At 34.5% G+C, this 18,524-nt stretch overlaps 3 protein-coding genes across 3 annotated transcripts in view; 2 read left to right on the forward strand and 1 right to left on the reverse strand.

The window, feature by feature from the left end:
• Positions 1-837: 837 nt before the first annotated feature.
• ball (nucleosomal histone kinase 1) lies at positions 838-3,349 on the forward strand. Its single transcript, XM_073960617.1, has 2 exons — positions 838-1,289; positions 1,360-3,349. The coding sequence occupies exons 1-2, from the start codon at positions 1,062-1,064 to the stop codon at positions 3,046-3,048; spliced, it is 1,917 nt and encodes a 638-aa protein (XP_073816718.1). The 5' UTR covers positions 838-1,061; the 3' UTR covers positions 3,049-3,349.
• On the reverse strand, positions 3,161-4,962 carry IntS12 (integrator complex subunit 12). The gene is made up of 2 exons (XM_073960627.1): positions 3,785-4,962; positions 3,161-3,714 (listed from the first exon to the last, which is right to left on the reverse strand). Exon 1 carries the CDS (start codon positions 4,836-4,838, stop codon positions 3,879-3,881), a length of 960 nt encoding a protein of 319 aa, XP_073816728.1. The 5' UTR covers positions 4,839-4,962; the 3' UTR covers positions 3,161-3,714; positions 3,785-3,878.
• Positions 4,963-17,191: 12,229 nt separating this feature from the next.
• LOC141389291 (cation-independent mannose-6-phosphate receptor-like) overlaps positions 17,192-18,524 on the forward strand; it is a 140,857-nt gene continuing 139,524 nt past the window's right edge. The window contains exon 1 of the mRNA XM_073960628.1: positions 17,192-17,324. Coding sequence (XP_073816729.1) covers positions 17,214-17,324 — 111 coding nt within the window. The 5' untranslated portion in view covers positions 17,192-17,213. The remainder of the gene's footprint in view (positions 17,325-18,524) is intronic.

Below are 18,524 nucleotides of genomic sequence, written 5' to 3' on the forward strand. Positions count from 1 at the left end.
CAATCAAAGACATAAAATATAACAAGATGTGACATTTACATTGCTACTATACATCGGCAGATGGTGCTGGAGGTCTAACATAATGTTATGTTCCAATATGGTGACATAAAATTATGTTATACTTGTTTTTTTGCCGCCGTGTTCTGTTAGTTGTATGTTATACACAAACACCCTCTATGGTTTAATAGCAAAATTGAACTGCATTATGCACTATGTCCAATCTTTACAGTTCTATGTCTTTGATTGTGGCAATATTGGAACATAACATTATGTAAGACCTCCAGAACCATCTACCGATGTATAGTAGCAATGTAAATGTCCCATCTTGTTATATTTTATGTCTTTGCCACAATCAAAGACATAAAATATAACAAGATGGGACATTTACATTGTTACTATACATCGGCAGATGGCGCTGGAGGTCTAACATAATGTTATGTTCCAATATGGTGACATAAAATTATGTTATACTTGTTTTTGTTGCCGTCGTGTTCTGTTAGTTGTCTGTTATACACAAACACCCTCTATGGTATAATAGTAAAATTGAACTGCATTATGCACTACAAAGACATAGAACTGTAAAGATTGGACATAGTGCATAATGCAGTTCAATTTCACTATTAAACCATAGAGGGTGTTTGTGTATAACAGACAACTAACAGAACAAGACGGCAACAAAAACAAGTATAACATAATTTTATGTCACCATATTGGAACATAACATTATGTTAGACCTCCAGCGCCATCTGCCGATGTATAGTAGCAATGCAAATGTCCCATCTTGTTATATTTTATGTCTTTGTGCACTATGTCCAATCTTTACAGTTCTATGTCTTTGCCACAATAAACCATTCACTGTAAAGTAGTAACACACCGGAAAATGTCAAAACAAGTTTGAAAGTGAGCAGCAAAAAACGGCGAGCGTCGATTTTTTTTGCAAACAAAAACGAAAATTCATTTGCTAAACGACGCTTTTCATTTTTTTCATTTTGTATTTCATCACAAAGCCTACAAGGAGTTTTGAAGTAAAAATTAGATTTTGTTACAGAAAAACATAAAACATGCCGAAGGTCGCAACGAAAAAGGCTGGAGGCGCCAAAAAAGCCGCTGCAGGGGCGAAAAAATCCAAATTGTACAACATGCCTGAAAAGATAAAGGAGGGTACAATTTTAACAGACATGATGAAAGGTGAATGGAAAATAGGACCTTCAATTGGCACTGGTGGTTTTGGGGAAATTTATTCCGCATGCAAGCCAGGAGAAAATAAATACGAATATGTTGTAAAATGTGTAAGTACCAACAACGCCAACGATTGATTCATGGGTATATTTTATGTGAATGTTCTCTGTCGCAACCTAGGAACCCCATGACAATGGACCCTTATTTGTTGAAATGCATTTCTATATGCGTAATGCAAAATTGGATGATGTACGTCGCTTCCAGAAGGAACATGGACTCAAAAGTTTTGGAATGCCTTATATGGTTGGTAATGGCTCGGCAGAAATTAATGGCCTTAAACATCGTTTTATTGTTATGCCACGTTATGGCTCGGATGTGGCCAAACATTTTCTTAACAACGATCGTAGACTTCCAGAGGGTACTTGCTATCGTTTGGCTCTCCAAATGTTGGATGTTTATGAATTTATACATGGTTCCGGTTATGTACATGCCGATTTAAAGGCGGCCAATATCTTACTGGGCTATGGACCAAAACAACAACATCAAGCATATTTGGTGGACTTTGGTTTGGCTTCACGCTTCACCACCAAGGACTTCAAACCAGATCCCAAGAAAATGCACAATGGCACAATTGAATATACATCACGAGATGCGCACTTGGGCGTACCCACAATGAGAACGGATATGGAAATTTTGGGTTATAATTTAATTGAGTGGTTAGGTGCGGAACTGCCTTGGGTTAGGGATAAGTTATTGGCAAATCCTGTAAAAGTCCAAAAATCCAAGGAGGAATTTATGTCCAGCATTGCAGAGAATTTAAAAAAGATATTCCCGTCCGCTGTACCCGAAGCTGTATTGGAATATATGAAATATGTATCAAAAATGGAATATAATACCACACCGGATTATGAGAAATGTCGTAAAATATTCCAAAATGCTTTAAAAGTATTGAAATTTCCCAATTCTGGTGATTTAGATTTCAAAATGAAGTCAAGCGCCAAAAATTCAGAAATGCCCTCAACAAGTAAAGCTAAAGCTGCCACAGTGAAATCGAATGCCAAAAAAACAGCTCCTGTGGAGTCAAGTGAATCCGAAAATGAGGCCATTGATGCCAGCGATGATGATGATGGTGATGTTGTATTTGATGCAAAGAGACCCATTAAGAAGGAACCAAAGAGCTCCAATCTTAAAACGACAAGAGATAAACTAACACCCAAGTTAACGCCAAAACGTAATCCCAGATCGACACCGAAAGGTACCTTGAACATATCTCCAGTTCAATTAAATTCATCTTTGAAAAGAAAATCCTTAGATGTATCCAAATCTCCAGAGTCATCACCCTCACCTAAAAAGCGGACAAAACTAAATGGATCCATAACCAATTCGGCAAAAAATCGTAGCCGTCGTTCACCATTAAAAAGATCATCACCCGGTGGTCACAATACATCTTCAACATCTTCGCCTCGTCTAAGAAGTACTCCTATGAATGCCAAGGCCAGTATTCGTATGTCACCAGCTATTACAATGTCCTCATCGCGTTCGGGTAAAACCATCATTAACGATAAATTAACACCAAATAAAAAACCAACCAAAACATATGAATTTAATTTTGAATTAGATGTAAGCATGGATGCCAATGTCATTGTTAATGTGAAACGTAAAAAGAAACCATTACAACCGGCAACCGAAGAAAATGCTGCCGCCACTATGTCCAGTAGCAACAGATCAACACCTTTGGGTAAAACGAATAGCTCTACGCCTGTAACTAGAGTTAATGTACGTAAAGTCGGTACTGGTGGTGATGAGAGTCCACGAACACCTGCGGTTACCGTAAAGAAATCACGTCGAGTACACCGATCACCATCGTAAATCAGTGTGGACTGTTTGTTGTTTAGCATTCCTTTTCATTCATCGAACAATTGTATTTTTATTTTACTATTTTTTATATATTCAAAGCATTTCACTCATTGTTCTATTTAGATTTTATATTGCCAAACTGTTGAAGTGTCGAATAGCGACTTTATTGTCTATTATTTGTTATTTTTCTCCACACCATCTATTATATTTAAAATAATCGCCGGAACACATTTATTTTACTTCAACTTAAACATTTTTGTACTTGTTGTATACGTTCAGAACATGAAAATAATAAATGATATTCTTCAAAACATTTCTTGGAAGAGTTTATTGATTTATTATTTTATGGGCATACCCCCAGGCTACGTCTGTGGCTTTTTTACAGCTTTGGGCAACTCCGGAAGGAGTTTACCGATATATTCCATCTTCAAATTTCATTTAAGTGTGCGAACAAGTTTTTTGACTTCCTGATTCATTGGAAAGAGAAAAATAAAATAATTTAATTCAGTTGATTTAACCCTCTTCAATGTAGTAATAACTGCCGGAGGTTCGGTCCACTTTGGGTTCCACTCGCCTAAAGTTTGAAATCAATGCAGAGTCCTTTTTCCTAACAATGAATTTCCTTTTCTTTGCTACCCAACATACGTGTGTCATAAACAAATCATGGTAAATACAAATCTATAAAAAAAAAAATTATTTCAAAATATTTTATACAAATACATATGTATACTTGGTGGCTATTGATTACTTAATTCTAAAAAATGCCAGTCAAAATGGAATTCCAAAGTATTTTTGCCAGAATTCCATTCCAAAGTTTTTTTGTGTAGACATGCATCATAAAATTATTTACTTGATTTCCGTTTACTATCATGATGTTTAGAAGAAGACGATGAAGATTTAGTTTTGCTTGATGACGACGATGACGAGGAGGAATGTTTTTTAGAAGATGATGAAGAAGACGACGAACTTGGTGCAGTAAGAGATGAAGAAGATATTTTACTGCTAGTACCCAGTGAAGATCGTTCTTCTTTACTGTGACTTTTTGAAGAACTCTTACCACTGGTACCGGTGGTAGTAGCTTGTTCCATTTTGTAAAATGGTGAAGATGAATTCGATGAGGAAGATGAACGAGATGATGTCGCTGATGACTTTGATTTAATTGAAGCCACTGAGGTAGCAATTAGCGGCATTGGTTCATCTGGTATTACCACAACATGACCACTGGTTTTACTGGATGTAGGTTTGGTTGTACAATTATCACACTGCCAATTGTGGCCTTGATCTTCCGATGCCTCTTCATCGGTTATTGGTGGTTTGTGACATTCCTGATGATAAAGAGCTCCACAGCGTGAACATTCAATCAAACGATTTGCGGCTGTAAACATCATTTCACCGCAAACGCAACAATTTAAATCACCAAACTCCTTTAGATTGGCCTCATCCTCAGCTGTGGTCGATAACATACCGCCACCAGCTCCTCCACCACCAACACCGCTTGCAGCATCATCCGAAATAGTATCAGGAGAATCTGAAATGGTCTTGGCGGGGGAATTTACAAGATTGATAACTTCTTCTGTTTCAACAGGTTGAGGTGGTGGTGTCACTGCTCTGCCGGGAAAGTTTGCTTCGTCGTCCAGCTGTTTTTTACTCATATTACTCGACAAAGTCTTGTCAGCTCCATAACGTTTTTTGATTTCTTCATCGAGTAGTAATCTTAATTCTGTTGCCGAATTGGCATGGGAAGATTGTAGAAGGGTAACAGCTTTCTTGAGTAGGGCTTCAATTTCTGCGGTAGAAGACATTAGGAAATGAATAGTTTTATTTGGAATCTATTAGAATTGTGCCGTTTAGGTTTCGTTTCAACGTATATAGCAAATAATCGGAATCAGCTGTTATCAGTGTTGTGTTGATAACTCTTTATACAGTGCTATGTTTTTGAGTGTTTTTTGGATGCTTATGATCAGCTAGCTGCGGAGTCAGCCTCAAACCGAAAAGACATCCAACGTTTCAGAAAAGCTGGGGCTCAATTCTGTTTTTATGAAAAAGTGAAATGAAAACCTTTATAAAGGAAAAAACTGTCAAATGAAAAAAAATATAAAGAAAATATTTTTCATTTCAAATTTTTATAGAACTAGAATCCGGCCCCTGGGCGTCATTTCTGATAAAAGAATAAAGAAAAATTCGATCTATGTTGCCCTTGCTCTTTTCTCAGAAATGAAAGCCCATCTTTACTGAAACATTGGTTGTGTTTTCGGCTTTAAGGGCCTGTTTCAATATGTATGTCAAAAGAAAATGAATGCGAACAAAAAACACCTAGGCCCATTATTACATCCTTTTTGTAGTTAAATTTTGGCCGGTATCGGACAGATAAACCGTTTTTGGTTCTTACATGTTTCCTTTAATAATAAGTGTCAGATAAATTAAAAGGAACTTTGTGTTCCTTTTCAAATTTAAACTGCGCCCGATAGTATGCTGCACCAAAAGCAGGAAAAAATTGTCAGCAAATTCAAATCAACCAATCAGATTTGAGTAAATTTTTATGTATACAGATTTTTTTGCTTGATATTGCCATATTTTTACAAAATATTACATTTAGTTTAAATGCGAACTTTATTCTTTAATTTTCTTAAAGTAAGGTATAACTAAAATGGACATTAACAACAAGATGTAAGAACGGGCCCTAATGTACATCGAAATAGAAATAAATATATAAAATGTCGTATGGAATTTGACACTAACGTTACAACCCACTTCAGTCAGCTGTGTATTGCTGTTACCACAGTTTATACAGTTGGCCATTCAGAGTTCTGTTAACAACATTTGACAACAAACATAATAGATTGTTCATTATTGTGATTTGATTTCCTTTGTATTTTATGTATTTGACAGCAAACTAAATAGTCAGGGCTAACTAGTTTGGGCTGAATGGCCAACTGTATAAACTGTGGCTGTTACCTTTTATTGTTCTACCATGCCTTAAGGCCAGCGTACATAAGCTGCCTTGCCTGATTGCCTTGATTTGAATTTGCTGACAATTTCTTCTTGCTTTTGGTGCAGCATACTATCGGGCGCAGTTTGAACTTTAAAAGGAACACAAAGTTCCTTTTAATTTATCTGACACTTATTATTAAAAGAAACATGTAAGAGCAAAAAACGGGTTATCTGTCCGATACCGGCCAAATTTTAACTACAGAAAGGATGTAATAATGGGCCTAGGGATATATATTTTTTGCGACGAGCCGCACAATAAAACACCGCTTATGTCCAATTTACATTAGCAACTTTTTCGTCATTTGAAGCTGTTTCGTCATTTATTTGCTAAAACAGGCAACATTTTGCGTCATTTACCAGACAAAAATAAATGACGATAGCTACGTCATTTATTCTAAAGCTGGGTACACGTTGTCAGTTTTGAATGACAGCTTTGTTGTTGCTTGCTAGTGTGGCCGTTCATTTTTGTCATTCATCATGCAACCACAAAATGTTTTGTGGTTGCTGGACGGTTTGATAATTATCGATAATTGCGAAATATCGACATTCAAAACTGACAATGTGTACCCAGCTTAAACAACGCACGAAAACACCATACTATTATAAGCAGCCCTGTTTTTTTTGTCATAAACTACCAAAAAATACAACTGCTTTATGATGTCTTTGTTTGTTTGTGTGTGTTGTAGAAAAACAAAAATACTCAAACGATGACAAAAGTGAAAATAAATGTTTATAAAACTTGCAAAATTATATTTTTTTGTTTTTAGAATTAATTTAAGTTATTCGATACACATTTGTGTTGTGAAATTACTATTTCTCTGAATAAATATATTGTGTGCGTGTGTTTGTGTTATTGTATAAGTGTGTATGTGCGATTGTGTGAACCAGCTTCTCCTTTTTAATGAATTTCTAGCGACCCCAAACATTTTTGCAAGAATTCTGCTTTTTGAGAGAAATTATGCATTTAGTAGAATGATGTGGAAACATCCAAATTGAAAATGTAACGAATTTTCATTCATGTTTTCCAAAATATTCAATCAAATGTGAAAAAATATTAGTTTTTTAAATTCAAATAATTTATAGACATTTCTTTATTTTGTTTACATATACGTTTGACACTAACATTACAAAAACAAATTTCTATGTAGTTGTTGTTGAGTTGTATTTTTTGTAGTATTTACTTTACCTTATATTTGTTCTACCATGGCTTTAAGGTTATATTATGCCAAGTTTACACAAGCGCTCCAAAATCCACTGGATTTCACGAAATCCTGAAATACACCCCGGAGTTTACACTTATTTTTTGTTGATTTCAAACATATCACAATGATCAAGGTAGATGCATATGCGCAGCTGATCGAACATAGATTTTCAAAACAAGTTGTTGTAAATTGAATTTATCATCAAAAATATACGACAATATAGAACCTTACAACTTTATTTGGAAAATTATCGTAAAATTATTTATATATAGTATTAATTGTGTATAGTACTAACAAATGAAAAAGTAAACAAAATGATTTTATCGTTAAGATATCATAATAATAAATTTTGATAGATAAAAGTTGTGCTCAGAACCTGCACAATATTAGTACTTGCAGTAGTTTTCCCGTTTAGTGCTAAAAATGCGTTCCCGTACTTCGAAATCTAGCAAGACTTGCACTTCTCTTTAAACAAAAATAGCGCCGAATAACACCCCCTTCTCCTGTTTTCTGCCATACAATTTTGGCCTAGTAGAAACTAGCAGCAAGCTTGTTCATTGGCATCTAATATGATAGCTGATACGTTGATTTTGACATTTATGCTGGGGTTTTTGCAATTTCCTACATTTTTCCGTTCCCGTATTTTTTAAGAAATTTGTATGGGGAAGCAATTTTTGACAATTTGCTCTTTTTTCTAACATTACCATTAAAAAAGTACAGGAAAGCAATGAAAAATAGCATTGTAGCAAAGTAATTTAATATTTTTTCACATTGTTTACAAATTTTGATTCTAACATTTTTTTGTGGCAGCAATTGACCATCTACCTTGTTTATTGTGATACATGAAAAGTGTTGCAACTTTTGGTACTTTTTTAGGCAAAAGCAGGGTTGTATATCATGTGTACTGTGATTTCGATGTTGATTTCGCTGAAATCACGAAATGAGATGATTTCATTTTTGTATGCGAAATCATGATAAATTTTGCTTGATTCCGCGCGAAATCACGAAACGCCTTCGAAATCACGAAACGACGACGAATGTAAACCAAGCATTACACCAGCATCGATCTCGTATGTTCTGACACTTCTTTTTATCCATACCGCAATCTTTATATTTGGCATTTTCAATTCTACTTTTATGCTTTGTTTACATTTACGAAATCCACTCGATTTCAACTGTCAATTCCTTTGCGTATACGTCAAATGAAAACTCATCTGAAATCAATTGGATTTCATTTGACGTTTAAGCAATGGATTTGACAGTTGAAATCGAGTGGATTTCGTAAATATAAACGTAGCATTAGTTTTTTCCATGGTTTAATAAGAAAGGTTAGCTAAAACTTTCTGTCAACTTAAATTTTTTCTTTCGACTGTTCCTAAAACTTCATAACAATATACACAATCTGAGTATATGTGTGTGCTGTTTGAATAATATGCCAAACTATTTTAAAAACTATAGAATTCAATGATTTTTAATTTGTTTTTTAGTACATTTGTATGGAAGAAATTGGTCAGCTTTGCATTGAAACAAACATTTTATCACATCCACAACTCGATTATTTAAAGAAACCTTGACACTTCATTAATTTTTCGCGTTTTTTACAAAATGCTCAAAAATGGTATTGAAAACAAACCATGGCACAATAATAAGTCCCAATTTACATTAGGCGAGTTTACTTGCGGCAATTGTCAGTTTGTAGGTGAGAGAGGGTGCTGAGAGGCAAAGGGTTACCATATGCCTCACCTCTCTCTCCTACAAAATGACAATTGCCGCAAGTAAACTCGCCTAATGTAAATTGGGACTAATACCCCGGTTACACTATTGAAGGTTAACCCACTGGGTTTAATAGATCCAGTGGGTTAATCTTTGCTGGTTACACTTAGCTTTTCGAGGGTATAAACTGTCAGCTGATGTTTGTTTACGTATACATACAAAATAACTAATAAAGTCGTGTGTTACACTTTTACAATTTCTCATATGAGATATCGTCCCCTCTTTGTTCATATTGGTATATTTTACACACAGGGATACATTTTTGAATCATGGTATCAATCTTACTTTTTGTTAAAAAAGTGTCTAATGAAAAAAAAATAAATAATTTGATGATTTCCAAATAACTTTAGATTTATTAACTCCATAAAATCTCATGCGACCAATCGTAAACGTGTAAAACACGACAAACTCTGTTGCAAAAACAGTTGCAACTTTTGGTACTTTTTGAGTAGAGTTGGATTTTTTTGCACAAATACCGAATACAACACTGTATTTTTGGTGGATTTGTGCCGGATTTAAAATAAACCCAGTCATGAGAGGATTTAATTTTTGTATGGCAAATCTGGTCAGATTTGACCAGATTAAGCAATAAATCCTCATAAAGTGGGTTAACCCGGCAAAAAACTGTAGTGTAACCGCACTATAAGGTACAGCGCCAAAAACAGCTGATTTTCAGACTTAAGCGGGGTACACACGATCAGTTTTGACTGTCGATTTTTCGGAAATATCGATAAATGTCAAACTGTCCAGCAACCACAAAATATTTTGTGGTTGCCTGATGACTGACAAAAATTAGCGGTCACACTGGCAAGCAACCGATTATTTGAGCAAAACTGACAGTCAAAACTGATCGTGTGTATCCCACTTTACAAAATGTAAACAAGCAATTCACAGCAATGCCTTATTGTGATCAAATTTGACGTTTGGTATAATTTGATGTAACACCTTCTTATTTCACCATGAAACAAACCCACTTGTTGCTTTTGTGTTTACTAATATTGACGTTTTAGGAATTAATTAAAAGAAGGGTTCTATAGATTGTTTTCATTTAAATTCACCTCTTTACTTATACCATGTTTTTTTCGTTCACACAGCATGTGCATTTTCGTCTGACATAACCTATATACATGGTTCAATTATTAGAAGGTTGGGCAGGTTCATGAAATTATAAAAAAACAACTCTGATGCCGGTTTGCTTATAACTTCAAATGACTAATATCAAATGCAACAGGTTTTGTTTATTTGAACTATTGTCAAATATTTATATTGAAATATTTTATGTATGTATGTCCACGTTTAGGTACAGTCCCATATAACACGAATTGTCGCTTTTAGGAATTTAGCATGTATAAGCCCAATTTGGCGTTGTAATTTGGGATTTTGTATTTGCAGAGGTTAAACCACATTTCTACCAAAAGTTGTTTATAAAGTCCACCTTATAGTATAGCCCTCATATAATGGTACCTGCAAATTTTAGTTCAGAAAACTTGACGGTGGAGGATATAAACGTTTGGCCCGGCCTAGTGGATACTGAGCTCACCGTGGTGCCACCTTGGGAGCTACCTTTAACATCCGTTAACGGGAGTGAGCTAACAAGTTTACTCATAAGAACGTTAAAAATTTGTGTTGGGCATTGTATTAGCCCAATGTCCAACACCCATCCCTCCAAAAGATCGTACTAGAAAAACAAGGAAACGGAAAACAACCCCCTTGACGACCTCGGAAATGTTTTATGGATCATAAACAGCGAATCTGCACCTGTAATGTTCGGACTTTTTATAGAAAGTGCAGTTTACTCTTTGGCAGGTCTTGAAAAATACAAGATCGATATTACTACCATACAGGAAATACGATGGATTGGGATTGTCACAACAACACCCAAAGGGCTCTGATATCCAGCTTTACACCAGTGATTGAAAGACTTGCTACAATTCGCATAGAAACAACATTTTTCAGCATCAGTTTTATTTGTGCTCATGCATCCACAGAGGACAAGGACGAACAGAACAAAGATATATTTTATGAGCGCTAAGAAGAAACGTATGACTGTTGTCCTGCCCACGACATTACATTTATTTTATGCGATTTTAACGCCGAAATTGCAAAAGAGAATAACTTTGGCCCAGCAGTCCGAAAATTCAGTTTCCCCAGTGAAACTTCTGACAAAGGAATCAGGTTGATAGACTTCGCAGACGCAAAAAACATGGTACTTAGCAGTACCAGATTTAAGAGTCTCGCCATTCATCGTTCCGAGGAGCTAACATGGACTCGGATCACCATATTGTTGCAGCAATGGTACGTGCTACATATCCGATTAAAGGTTGCAAATAAAATACGAACAGACACAACACGGAAGTTAGACAGAAGCTGCACACACAACACAGAGCCACAGCATATTCCACTCATCCGGCCCAATTGTTTAATGAAAGTATGTTTTAAAAATTGTACATTTTCTATATTTATTTTTGTTTGTATCCAATTTGATCTTGTTTGTATCCCATTTGATTTGTCAACTCTGTCAAAACTGTTTTGACGCAATAGGAGGACTTCAGGAAAAAATTGTAATCAGATGTTTGCTGTGCCCTACCTTGTAATGATTGTACCATGGTACAATAATTCTTAGGTAGGCCACAGCTAACAGCTGATTACATTTTTTTTTTTGTTATGGCTTAATCTGTCAAAACCGTGTTGACATGCAGAGTTGATATTTATTATTGATCAAAAAATTCAACTCTGTTTTGTTTTCATTTCAACATTTCGTTCTTCTTCTTCTTTGTTTACTCATCCGTTATCATTCATCAAAACAATTTTGACGTTTTAAGCCATAGCGACAAGGTTGTATTTTTTTGGCGATTCTCATACCTGGCCTACCTATGAGTTATTGTACCATGGATTGTACCATGACCTATATATGTAAACAGCATAATGTTAAAAACCTAACAACCACTTTTTGTTTAGCTAAAATGTCTAATCACACTCACTTTTTTATTTTCTGTACCCACTTTCTTCGTTTTCTTGGTTGAATTGTCCTTTTTTCATCAATTTATTTACCAACTGCACACGAAAATACATAAAGCGGGGTACACACGATCATGGGCCTAATTATGTGATTCGATATCGAGTTGTTTCGACCTGAGTACTCAATGTTGGGATGACAACATTCGTTATCGAGTAAAATTATCGAGTAATTGAGCATAAATTTGCGAGTACTTTCTCGAGGCCAAATTACCTATCGTAAACAAATAAAAAGAACAATTTCTTATTGTCTTTTTGTTTAAAATGTAAAAATTATTGTTTGTTGTCGTTTTATAGAAGAAAAAAGATTTAAGTAAATAATTGGCAGCATTTTTTACACAATATAACAAATTGGGAAAAGTCCTTTGCAGTCGTGTTTAGAAATTGTGATAAATTTAGAATTAAAATGCATGCAATCATTAACCAAAAATTAGTGTTTGCAGTCGTTAAAAAAATAAGTTAAAAAATAAGCATTTCTGCTAAACAGAAAACAAAATATTTAATATTAATAGCCATTGTTTTATAAGTGAAGTACATTTTAAACATTTCATCCCCCGTTGTTTACCAAAGGAAATATTCTCTCAGAGAGGCTAATGCAAAACACCAACAAACTCTCTCTCATTTATTTTGAGAGAGGATTATTAAGGTAGATGTATTAGCAATCTGTTACAACAATGTCAAAAAGATTTTGCAAGAATTAATAATTTTCTTTTTTTCTTAGCACAACTTCATTCCGAAATTATTATTTAATGTATTGTTCAACAAATTCCACAATTATTTACATTTTACATTCATAATTTTGTTTCTTTAGTTCTTACTTTCAAACAAACACCATTTTTTTACATCTACCTTCATAATATTCCCTAAAGAAACCTAGGTTTTCATAGTTCGATTACCGGTTACTCTCGAAACATTCGATCAACGATTTCGATCGAATCTCGTCATGCCTCTTTTTTATCGTGTCGAAATCTTTTTCACGAGCAAATACTCGATCGAATCGAATCACGTAATTAGGCCCCAGTTTTGATTTTCGATTTTTCGTAAATATCGATAAATGTCAAACCGTCCAGCAACCACAAAAAATGAACGGACACACTGGCAAGCAACCGATTATTTGAGCAAAAATGGCAGTCAAAACTGATCGTGTGTACTCCACTTAAAGGAATAAGGAGCACATCGAACATTGGTGGCGTCGTTTTTTTATTGTGATAGCTAATACAATTTTGTTTTTCAAAATAGTGTGGCTTAATCCCATTGTTGTTGTTTTATTATTTTAAAACAACTAATTTATTAGTGGAAAAAGGTTGGCATTGTTCGCCATGGGGTAAGGCAAGGAAGACTAGTTTCGATTCACGCCACTGGAGGAGCACTCTAAATGAAAAAAATACATATGAGTTCCCACAACATTTTGATAGATGATGTTTTTTGAAGGGGTCTCACTACGTGTACAGCATGGTACAAATACACAGGTAGCCGCATCAGCAATTGTTGGCAACATAAGATGTCAAGATTTGACATCAATTCAATGCAATTGACACATTATGTTACCATCAGCTGGCATGATAATGCTACCTGTATTATTGTACCATGGTGTACAGCATGTAGATGAAACAAGTAAAAATGTATCAGGCTTTGCCGACAGAGATATACCCTCAGCCTATGTGGATTGAAATACTTTTTTTCCAAAAAAAAAAAAAAAAAAAAACTTTTCAAAATTTTTGCCGACAAAAGTATGGATAGGATTAAAGCTAAAAAATTTCCGGGGATATCGATAGATAGGGCTTTTTTTATCACACTAGCCTGCGAAATACATAATATAGTTATATTCGGTAATATATTCGGTCCCTGCAGTCACTACATATGGTGCCATAGGGTTTTTTTTACAACTTTCGGGCTGTTTTCTAAAGAAGTTGGACTTGCCCCTGAAAAAAATTTACTGCCGTAATTGAGGCAGCGAATGCAAGTTGCTTCAACAAAAATCAAAGTGATTCGAGAGCAGGTAATAAATGGTCTGTTCCTTTACTTTTAAAAATGGTAACAGTGGCAAAAAATGGTAAAAGTTGTGAACTGCTCCCATATAAATTGCGTGATTTTTAAAGTAAAGGAACGCTTGGCAGGTTAAAAATGGTAAGAAATGGTAACCTCAGGTACGTAAAGGAACAGAGCAAAAGTGAGTTTATCTATCTTATTTTGTGTGGGAGGTACCCGAAGGAGTGGACCAATATAGTCCATATTTAAACCTGATCTATATCTGGTAGATATTTAAGGATGTGTAAAGTATGGACCAAATCGGTCACTCCCATCAAGAGTTATCGTGTGCTTAAACTTTTGTGGGGGAGGTATCTGAAGGAGTGGACCGATATGGCTTATCTTCGAACTTAAACTAAGTTTGCACAAAATATTACAAAGACCAAATTGTGGACCAAATCGGCAGATACGTTCGAGAGTTATCTTGCGCTCCAACCACTACACACGGTGTCATAGGGCTTTTTTTGTACCTTTTAGGCTATTTTCTCAGGAAGTATGGACTTGCCCCTGATGAAGCTTATACCGCTATATGGGGGGAGGTGAATGCAAGTTGCTACAACAAAAATCAAAGCGATTCATGAACGGGTCTTAAACTGAACTTATCGTGTAAAGTGTACATAAGTGTTCGTGACAATTGCATTTGTGGATATTAAACCCAGCGTTTACACATGCCAGTGACAGTTAGAAAAATTCAATACATACACAATATTTTACTACCACAATTACATTTTTTGAATTGTCGACTCCACTGGCACTAGATTTTTCATGCCAACAAAATTTTTTTTTCATTTTTTTTATTTTTGTTTCTTTTAAGAATGCAAAGATTTAATGCATATTTTCAAACAGGTTAGGAAACACAAATAATACATCTTGGTAGCTGCAATATATTAGTGGTTAGTAAAGACATAATTTTGAAGTTGTTCATGCAAATATAGGTTGATAAATAATTTCCCCTCTGGGATTATACAATATTGAAAAGGCGGCAAGACCAGATTCATTATGTTTATGATTGAAAACAATCTTTTTTAAAACGAAATAATATAAAAAGTAATAAAATATGTTGTGAATTGTTTTTTAAACCTGAAATATAATGCACTTTGTGTGTTAATGCGGCTTAAAATAATTTTGAAATTGAACTTGCACTGGCATGTGTAAACACACAAGAAAACTGCATGCCAGTCGAACACTTTTTCGGCATTTTCGAGTATAATACATGTACTTAATTGGCACCAATTTACTGGCATGTGTAACTGCAGCGAAAGGCACAATAATACAGGTAGTACACCAAAAAAACTGATTATCACATTATTGGTACTTTACACGATACGTTTTTAGTCACGGCCCACACTAGGCTGATTTCATTGAAAAAAATATTATGAAATTATGCGTCTCTAGATCGACTTCCATAGTAGAGTAAAATCTTAAAGTTGCTGCAGTGAGGAATTCGATTTAAGAACGCCTAATTCATGAAATTTTATAATGAAATTCACGTTAGTGTGGACCGGGACTTACATATGGGTTGTCACTTTTTATATACAAAATATATATGCAAAGGGACAGCACATATGTAAAACAACATATCTTGTAAATTACCCAATAGTTGTCGAAATGCATTAATGTGATTAACCCCCTGTTTTTGTAAAAAACTTTTATATTCTCACACGAATTGTCAAATTTTGTAGATCGATTTACTCGTCTTAGCGCAAATGTGGAACGCAGATTCTTGAATGAGGAAATCTATATATAGAACGTGTCCAAAAAGAATTAGATCTGTATGTCGTCTAGGGGCTGAGCTATGGATGCCCAAATTATTACGAATATAGACGAACGAACGAAAAATAGTTACAAAAACAGGGGGTAAAAACACATAAAAAGGTAAACAAGCTATTCACAGTAATGCGTTATTATGAATACATTTTGACGTTATTGTTATTGATGTGATACTTTATACCTGTTGCAGACCTGCAAGCGTCTACACATTTTTACTACGATAATAATTTTTCCTTTATGTTATAGTATGGTTACACTAGAGTTTTTTGCCGGGTTATAGTACGTTTATATATAACCGGATGTAACAAACCCACTGGGTTTCAAATGTCAATTCCTTGGCGTATACGTCAAATAAATCCTCATTAAGAATGTTAACCCTGCAAAAGACTACAATATAAACATGGCCTTAACCCACTTCATGAGGATTTGTTTGACGTTGGCGCTTTGGAATTGACATATGAAACCCAAACCCACTGGGTTAATCCGGTTGAGTGTAACCGGTGTATTTTCAAAAAAAAAGTAGTAAAAAGTTGTAGATTCTTGGAGTACTGGAACAGACCATTTCTTATTCGGCCATGTGGATAAACTAAATTTAAAAAAATAAAACGCTGAATTGACATCACTGAACATAAACAAATATTGCCTTTAAAAAGTTAACAGATACATTGAACGCGACAACGCTTTCTAGCCTTTAAGAAATTTTATAAAACTCAATTAAATAATTTTGATATTTTCTAAATTTGTATTTAAAACTAAAGAAACCTTGTGCATATATAATATATAAACTACTGTAGATTCAAAGTGTACATTTTAAATTCCATGCAAACATATCACAATCGTTAACGCCGCAAAGCTTGAACGCGTTAAATGTTCTATTCACAACATTACTTTTCCACCTGAGTCAATCAGTTTGTTTGTGAATGTCCAACTGCGCTGATTGCATTTTGGATGCGTTTCGTGTATTAGTATCAAATTTTGTTCGTGTTTTGCGGTTAAAATAATTTAATGTATAACAACAACAAATTAAATAAAACCTTTATAAATCGTGTTTCAGGTATGATATCGGGATGTGCGTGTAGTGGAGAATGAATGAATAATAAGTTAAAATATACCGGCGTTTAACAAAGGTATTCTTATTTACCTGTGAAACACATATGAAAATCGTATGAATTCGTTAAAATTCAATAAAGTGTTATAGATTAGAAGATAACAAAAAAGCGAAGAAATGTTCTTTGTTTATATTTTCCAAAAATAAAATAACAATTGTGAAAAAGAAAATAAACGTCAGACAAACAACCACCCACCCTGCTTGCTCCCTTTTCCCACACACTACTATAGGAGTTAACACAAAGCCAGTAAAGTTCTAACAAGGTGGTTTGTTGTTGTTTTGAAACCGACATGATGATGTCCTTTCCCCAAGTGTCGCCAATCTGGTGCCTTTTGATATTGTTCTTCGGATTCAAGGTCAATTACGCAGCTAGTGATGGCACCGCAACGACGAATCCTTTGGTAAGTAAATGCATTATTTCTTTAGGAAAAAACGGAAAATATTACGCATACATGCATGTTTTGCTGACAACAACACAACACGGTTGTTGGTTTAATTTATAAGGGGGTTGGTTAGACGGGGGTGGCTGCCAGTCAGCCATATGATAACAGAGCTTATTTCATATAGATTTAAATGTAAACATACTTAATTAATACTATTTTTTACAAAGTTTTTTCAAATTCTTTTTTAGTTAAAGATTGTTTGTCATTATTTTTTGTTGATGTTTTTTTCTGTAAAAAAACATTGCCGCCTGTTTGTTATTGTTTTGCTAGTCATATGTTTTTGACTTTTAAGCAGTGTTGCCGCTCGAAAAATTTTTTTCGGCCAAAAATTTTCCTAAAAACTGCCCAAAACGACCTAAAACGGCCCAACATTAAAAATTAAAACAAAAATATATATTTCTCATAGATACCTTTTATTACTTTTAGAAAAATCGAAAAAATATTGTCCATTTTTACGTAAAGGTAGTATGTCGCAAAAAATTGTCTGAGATATAATGATTGGAAGGTAACAATTTATTGTGATTTGAATGTAGCATATAAACTTTAAGTGCATGTTTCTCGAAACGGGGTTTTTTGAAGTCGGTGCCAACGACATCTCTAAAACGAATTGACCGATCTTTATATCGACACCTCCAAATAATAGTATGCTAAGTCTAAAAAGTGAGTTTTGCAGGAGAAGCTCTCAAGTTTGGCAATTTCTTTGACCTTCAGTACTATGCTAAGTAAATATTTGTTTATAACTTCTGTTCGGATTGTCCGATCATTACCAAAATTTGACAGAATTTAAGTTAAAGGACGTTCGACACCTCCAAATAATAGTTTGCTAATTCAGAAAAGCGAGTTTTGCAGGACAAGCTCTAAAAGTTTGGAAATTTCTTTGACCTTCAGTACTATGCTAAGTAAATATTTGTTTATAACTTCTGTTCGGATTGCCCGATCATTACCAAAATTTGACAGAATTTAAGTTAAAGGACGTTAAATATAAAAATGTAAAGAACTTGAAAACATGCTAAGTCGACTTAGCATACTATTGTTTGGAGGCGTCGATATGACCTTGTTATATTATTCATGTGAGCTTATTAAATACATAAAATTCATGCCTTTAAGCGAGACAGATCAAAAAAATTATTTTGCCCAATTTTTTGACAAAAACAGTAA

The sequence above is a fragment of the Musca autumnalis genome, unplaced genomic scaffold (genome assembly GCF_047663935.1).
Source record: "Musca autumnalis isolate F117 unplaced genomic scaffold, ASM4766393v1 scaffold_1, whole genome shotgun sequence".
Classification (NCBI taxonomy): Eukaryota; Metazoa; Arthropoda; class Insecta; order Diptera; family Muscidae; genus Musca; species Musca autumnalis.

Bases quoted from the DNA above. Each gene is read 5' to 3' on its own strand.
- IntS12 (XM_073960627.1), bottom strand. From the start codon at position 4,838: ATGTCTTCTACCGCAGAAATTGAAGCCCTACTCAAGAAAGCTGTTACC.
- ball (XM_073960617.1), top strand. From the start codon at position 1,062: ATGCCGAAGGTCGCAACGAAAAAGGCTGGAGGCGCCAAAAAAGCCGCT. The intron at 1,290-1,359 runs GTAAGTACCAAC...GTCGCAACCTAG, and splicing joins ACGAATATGTTGTAAAATGT to GAACCCCATGACAATGGACC.